Below are 6,848 nucleotides of genomic sequence, written 5' to 3'. Positions count from 1 at the left end.
GCCCTTCACCTCCCAGCACAGCGTGAAGTCTGAGCGAAATAAATTCCACGCCCCTTTAACAAGGCCATTTCTAGATAAATTCTCCTCAATTAGGGCAAATGGTTCCCACTTTCAGCCATGTGAGAGCTGGGTTCAGGAATGACGGGGTCACAGGTCAATATCTCCCTATAAATAGCAATCTGGGAACGGTTATTAGGGCAGAACTATTCAGAATTCAGAAATTGCTGTCATTCTGTGGATCATAGGGCAAAATCAGATCCTGACAACATACTGTATAAATCGTCTAACCAGAAATGTACGACATCATTTTAGAAACAAAATAAAAAAAAAAAAAAAAAATGAAACTTTTTCCCATAAAAAGAGTTAATATTTCTGGAAGTGCATTTTATTTAGTGAATTACCGGTATTGCTGCAACCTAAAATGAATTTCTAACATGTACTGTGTTCCGGGTTTTTATGATGGCATATCATAATCACATGCTCTATGTAGTGGCTATGTGTGTTATCAGCAGTGGTGTAAGTAACTCAGTTAAAATAAATGGAGTTACTTAACGCAGTTACTTTAGAGGGTAACAAGTAATCTAACTGATTACTCTTCCCCTCATGGTAACTCAGTTCCCATTACTTGGGCGGCGGTACCGCAATTACATCTACCGCCCGGGAGGCCCACCGTGGCCACGCTGCCTGGCCGTTCGTTCTGCCGTGGGGAGGGGGCATTCGCCCACTGAGCTGAGAAGAGGCTGAGACTGTCTGGACTGCCCCATCCCACCCCGCCTATCCAGCGAGAGAGAGAGAGAATGTAGGGAGGCGGGGCGGACACTGAAAAATGAAGTCAGCTGACCAGATGACACCAGTTGAGTGAAGGGGAGGGTCTCTCTCTCTCTCTCCCCATGAGGAAAGGCATCCCTGGAGGCATTCAAGTAAGTGATTGTCTGACGATTCGAATTGCAGTGCAATCAATCCATCCCAAGTCCTCCACCACCTCTGCTTCTTACTGATCCCATCCCTACCCACCCGACATCACTTCTACAACAGAGGTGATGGGGGGATACGGTAGGGATGAGATCAGTGGTGGTGGGGGATGGGATCAGTAAAAGGCAGAGATGGTGGTGGGAGAGGATGGCACCACCACCGCTGCCACCCCCCAAAAGTACCACCGCTGCCTGCCACCCCCCTCGAGTACATCACCGCTGCCACCCCCCCCCCCAAGTACTGTACACCACCACCACTGCCACCCCCCCCCAAGTACACCACCACTACTGCCACCCCCCCCCCCCAAGTACCACCGCTGCCACCCCTCAAGTACCACCGCTGCCTGCCACCCCCCTCAAGTACCACCGCTGCCACCCTCTCAAGTACCACCGCTGCCACCCCCTCAAGTACCACCGCTGCCACCCCTCAAGTACCCCCGCTGCCACCCCGTCACAGTTACTTTGCTGATTAACTAATTACTTTTTCAATGTAGTAACCGAATTACTAACGCAATTACTTTTTGGGAGAAGTAATTTGTAACTTAACTAATTACTTTTTTTAAAGTAAGATGACCAACACTGGTTATCAGGTAGTATATTCTCCATCTCCACTCAGCAAATTAGACCCCTTTCACACCAAGGCAGTTTTCAGGCATTTTAGCGCTAGAAATAGTGCCTGTAAAGTGCTTAAAAACTGACTCCCATTCATGGCAATGGGTGCTTTCACACCCGGGCGATGCGCTTGTGGGCCGTTAGAAAAAATCCCGCAAGCAGCATCTTTGGGGCGGTTTGGGGGCACTGTATACATCGCTCCTCTTGCCCAATGGAATGAATGGGCAGCACTTTCAAAGCGTCTGAAATGCACCTTTTTTGGAGTTAAAAGCACCCCGCTTACAGCCGTAAAGCATCGCTAAACGTGGCCGTAGCCCCAGTGTGAAAGGGTTTTTAATGAGAAAAAATCCATTAAAGCTGGTTATACATGGTTAGATTTGCATTTGAACGTTCATACAAAATTCTCAAAATCGCTCGCCACAGCATTCAATGATGTCATCACAATGTCAATAAATGAAGTTTGAAAGGTCCTAAAAATGTTGTTCAATTTGCCATGCCAATGTATAGAGCTTAAAGCAGAGGTCCACCCTAAAAAAAAAAAATACATAAACACGCTCCTTAAAATACATTAAAAAAATAATAATTTTTTTACTTACCAGAAATGGCTGTTGCTAGGCAGATCGTCCTAATCTGCCACTCCCTACTCCCCAGTTCTTGTCCTCCCTCGTGTTGTCTCCTGGGAGATGAGGCGCAATGTCTTCTGGGACCTGGGTGTGTCCCAGTAGACCGACGTCCATTCACAAAGCACCGTGCGACTTGCACATGAGCAGTAGGAAACAGGCAGTGAAGCCGCAAGGCTCCAGAGCCTGTTTCCCTTCATTAGGATGGTAGCACCGGCATCCGATCCGGTGGACGGATCGGTCTCGAGGGGCCGACATGGTGGGCTCGCTGGACAGGTAAGTGCCCTTATTAAAAGTCAGCAGCTACAGTGTTTGTAGTCGCTGCCTTTAAAAAAAAACAAAAAAAAAAAACAGCCTGACCTCCACTTTAAACCTAAAAAGATTTATGATGCTGTGATTGGCTGTTACAGCAGTCAGGTGATGTGAAAATAGCTTTCGGTAACTTTGTCGGGAGCACAGTCTATCGGCACAGCTGTTTAGACTGCAATTCAAGCAAATATGAGCCCCCTTCGCACCATGGACCAGATGCAGAGAGGCTGCACATCTGCGTGCGGCCAGGCACCAAGGCGTTAAAGCGGTATTAAAGGGGAGGGCCACCCTGAAAAACAAAAAAATGTTAAAAATTACAAAAAATCTAAAAAAAAAAAAATGAAAAAAAATTTTTTTTTTTACTTACCAGAAATGCCTGTTGCTAGGCACTTTCTCCTAATCTTCCTCTTCCTCCTCCGCGGAGATCTTCTGTCTTCTGTCTTCGTCGCGGCGTCTTCTGGGTAATGAGTCGCGCTGTGTTCTGGGAACTGTGTGTTCCAGAACACAGCGCGTCCCATTCAGAAAGCGCTGCGGGACTCGCGCATGCGCAGTAGCTGCGGGACTCGCGCATACGCAGTAGGAAACGGGCAGTGAAGCCATAAGGCTCCGCTGCCTGTTTCCCTTACAAGGGATGGCGGCGCCGGGACCCGAGAGCCGAGGGACGGGTCGGCCTCGGGCGGCCGACATCGCGGGCGCCCTGGACAGGTGAGTGTGTTTATTAAGTCAGCAGCTGCAGTGTTTGCAGCTGCTGACTTTTTTTTTTTTTTTTTTTTTTTTTTTTATAACTGGCCCTCCACTTTAAATCCAAAATCTAACATACAGTATATTATATTTCAGCTTACCAGTTCTTAGATGTGATGGTTGCATTTGTTTTATTTTTATAAGCTTTCTTTCTTCTATTTTAATCTGGTAATTCAGCCAGCAAGTCTGATGTTTTTCACAGCACAAACTCTCCAGCAGATTGTGTCAATTTACATGGATGAAACAAACCACTTAGGCTAGGCTCACACTGGTGCAATGCAGATACTGCATGTCATTCGCAAAGGAATCACACCGCATTCCTATTCACATCACATACGAGGTCTGTGAGGTGCAATTTCAGCCATACAATTTGTATGGCAGAAATCACATCGCATCCACACCAAAATAGTGCAGGACCCTTTTTTTCCCCTGCATCTGAATCACATTCTGGCAATCGCACTGTGTTTTGCGATCTGTTTTGGGGTGTCATTAACATTGACATCGCCGGAGATTGCATGTACGATGTGCGATTGCAATGCGATGCTGCAAACACACAGGATTCGCTGCATTTCCCGCATTGCAAGTGTGAACCCAGCCTAACACTGGTGGGGGCCATTAAAGTGATTGTAAAAAACACCCGCCACCGCAATCAAGGATAAAACCTTATCCTTGAGAGCACCTCCACACCCTCAGAGCTCGCTCAATCCCGTCCTGTAAGCCTAGAGTCCACAAATCAATGCCAACCGCATTGAGGTGTACCCCATCATCCTTCAGGTACCGCCACGTGTCCACCTCCAGCTCCAAATGTCGAACAGCCAACCCCCCATTACGCATCACAAAACGGCTAACCTCCTGGTTCACCTTCCTCCTGGCCTTGTTGATCTTATCCACCGAACGCGCAAATCTCCACTTAGTCCTGGCCACTATATCCGACCATACAATAATAATTTGCGGAAAGGCCGCTCGCAGGCGCAAGAGATCATACTTAATGTCCCTGGTGACGTCCAGCTTAGTGCGGAGGCCCAGATCATTGCCCCCCACGTGCAAAACTAGAACGTCCGGGGCCCTATCGAACCCCGCAAAACGATGCACCTCGTGCACCATCCTGCTCCAGAGCATGCCCGGAAACCCAAACCATTTTACTAGCGCCTCTAGCCGGGAAATGCCTAGCTGTCTGCCCTCTGGTCGCACATCACCCCTCCTGGCACCCCAGCAGACGTAAGAATGGCCCATAATCCAGACCAAACCTGGCGCAGCACCTGTAAGAAAGAAACCAAAACACATACCCAAATAACAATAACCACACATGTGTCACACGAACCCATGCCAACACCACCGAACCCTTGCAGCTAAACGCCCACCAATTCCGGCCGCACGTACGATTTGAACCTCCGCGACTCCCAACGACCAATCCGTTTCACCGCCGCCTCGTCCAAACCCCACCTCGCCGCCTCCGTTGCGGCCCCAATCCGAAAAGAATGAGAGGAAAACTTTTCCCCTCCCAAACCCAATGCCCTCAGGCACTTCCTAAAAACCCAGACAAACTGGAACCGGGAAACAAACTCCCCATTAACATGTACCAACAAAGGGCCCGGACACGCCGGCCGAACGTACAAGAATTCACGCAACACCAGAACCGGGCAGAGCCCGCTCCCCGGAATTGCGAACACCACCACTTTCTTCCCTTTGCCACCCTGATCCGTCTTTGACCTACGGATCCGCGTGCACACCCGGTCATCCCCACAAACCACATCCTCAAAAAACAAACCCCCCTGCCCTTTCCTGGAAGGGCTGACCAGTTCGCCGATCCTAAAAGCGCCAAAAAATGCCAACACAAACGCGGCTTTAAACAAAATTCGCTCATAAACCGAAAAACACACCAGCCCCAACCGATCGCACAGCCTACCCAACAGGTCAAAAGACACCGGTCTCCTGGTGTCCTTTACCTGTCGGCCCCGCCGGTAACCCCTCATCACTTGCCGCACCCAGAAATCCTTTGTGTAATCCACCTCCCCCCGCAGCTTGAACCAAAAGGCCAAACCAGCCAATTTTTTCCCCATCCGCGAAATCGATAAGCCTTCCTCCAAATTCCGCTACACAAAGTAGAGTACCATCAAACGCCGGTCTCGCACGTCAGCCCCCACCTGAAACCCCAAAGCTTCCCATTCCTCCCAGGTCTTCTCATACGCTGACCATGTGCCCCCACTCACTGACCGCTTGATCCAGCCAGAGGCCGTTCCAACGCAATCGTCCACAACTCCTCTGGGCAGGGGACCCCCTGAGCGTCCGCCGACGGTGCCAGCTCCCGGAACCTGTCCCACTGAAATCGAGACAGTGCGTCAGCCACCACATTCTCCACCCCGGGCAAGTGTACCGCATGCATAAAAATATTCAACTGCATACAACGCAAAACCAAATGCCGCAGCAGCCGCACCACCGGCGGGGAGGACGCGGACACCCGGTTAATGACCTGCACCACCCCCAGGTTGTCCCCATAGAAACGAACCTTCCGGTCCCGGAGGCACTCCCCCCACAGCTCAACCGCCAGCACCACCGGGAAGAGTTCCAGCAGCACCATGTTCTTCAGCAGCCCCTCTGCCCTCCATGAGTCGAGCCAGGGGCCCGCACTCCACCGACCCTTAAAAAAGGCCCGAACCCCATGGACCCCGCAGCGTCCGCTCCAAATCAAAATTGCTCACCGGACCCGCCATCCACAACGCCCTGCCGTTGAAGCTGTCTAGAAACACGTGCCAAACTTGCAGATCTGCACGATGGTCCCTGGACAACCGCACAAAATGTTTAGGGGAAACTGCTCCCCCCGTACTGGCCGCCAACCGCCGACTGAAAACCCTACCCATGGGTATGATCCGGCATGCGAAATTCAATTTACCCAGCACAGACTGAAGAGTCCTGAGCTGCACTTTACGCATGCCGACCAAACCACGCACCTCCCCCTTCAATGCCTCCAACTTATCCTCTGGCAACAGACACTCCATCGCCTCCGAATCCAGCACAATGCCCAAAAAACTGATCACCGTCGTCGGCCGTTCGGTCTTCTCGGGGGCCAGCGGGATCCCAAAAACCTCGGCCACCCATTCCAGCGTCGTCAACAGCACCGCACACAGCGCCGACGAAGCCGGCCCTACGCACAGGAAGTCATCCAGGTAGTGTATGGCCGAATTAACTCCCGCGACGTCCCTGACCACCCATTCCACGAAGGAGCTGAACCGCTCAAACAGAGCGCACGAGATGGAGCATCCCATGGGCAAGCACCGGTCGACATAGTATTCGTCCTGCCAACGGCAGCCCAACAGTCGAAAACTCTCGGGTGCACCGGAAGCAATCGAAAGGCCGCCTCGATGTCAGTTTTCGCCATCAAAGCCCCCCGGCCATAACGCCGAACCCAGAACACCGCAGCATCGAAGGACGTGTATGACACTGCGCTAAGCCGGGGGTCGATGGCGTCGTTTACCGAACCCCCTTTGGGATAGGACAGGTGATGTATCAAACGATACTTACCCGGTTCCTTCTTGGGAACCACCCCTAAAGGCGACACCACCAAATCCGGCAACGGCATGTCAGCAAATGGGCCCGC

General features: G+C 51.2%; 1 protein-coding gene across 1 annotated transcript; it reads right to left on the bottom strand.

Annotated features, from left to right (window-relative positions):
* Nucleotides 1-4,544: 4,544 nt before the first annotated feature.
* On the bottom strand, nt 4,545-6,516 carry LOC143987679 (uncharacterized). The gene is made up of 2 exons (XM_077486586.1): nt 5,953-6,516; nt 4,545-5,346 (listed from the first exon to the last, which is right to left on the bottom strand). Exons 1-2 carry the CDS (start codon nt 6,514-6,516, stop codon nt 4,603-4,605), a joined length of 1,308 nt encoding a protein of 435 aa, XP_077342712.1. The 3' UTR covers nt 4,545-4,602.
* Nucleotides 6,517-6,848: the final 332 nt, after the last annotated feature.

This window comes from Lithobates pipiens, unplaced genomic scaffold, assembly GCF_037356315.1.
Source record: "Lithobates pipiens isolate NorthernLeopardFrog02 unplaced genomic scaffold, aLitPip1_a1.2 Scaffold_1, whole genome shotgun sequence".
Classification (NCBI taxonomy): Eukaryota; Metazoa; Chordata; class Amphibia; order Anura; family Ranidae; genus Lithobates; species Lithobates pipiens.
This window is presented reverse-complemented; position numbering and strand designations above follow the sequence as displayed.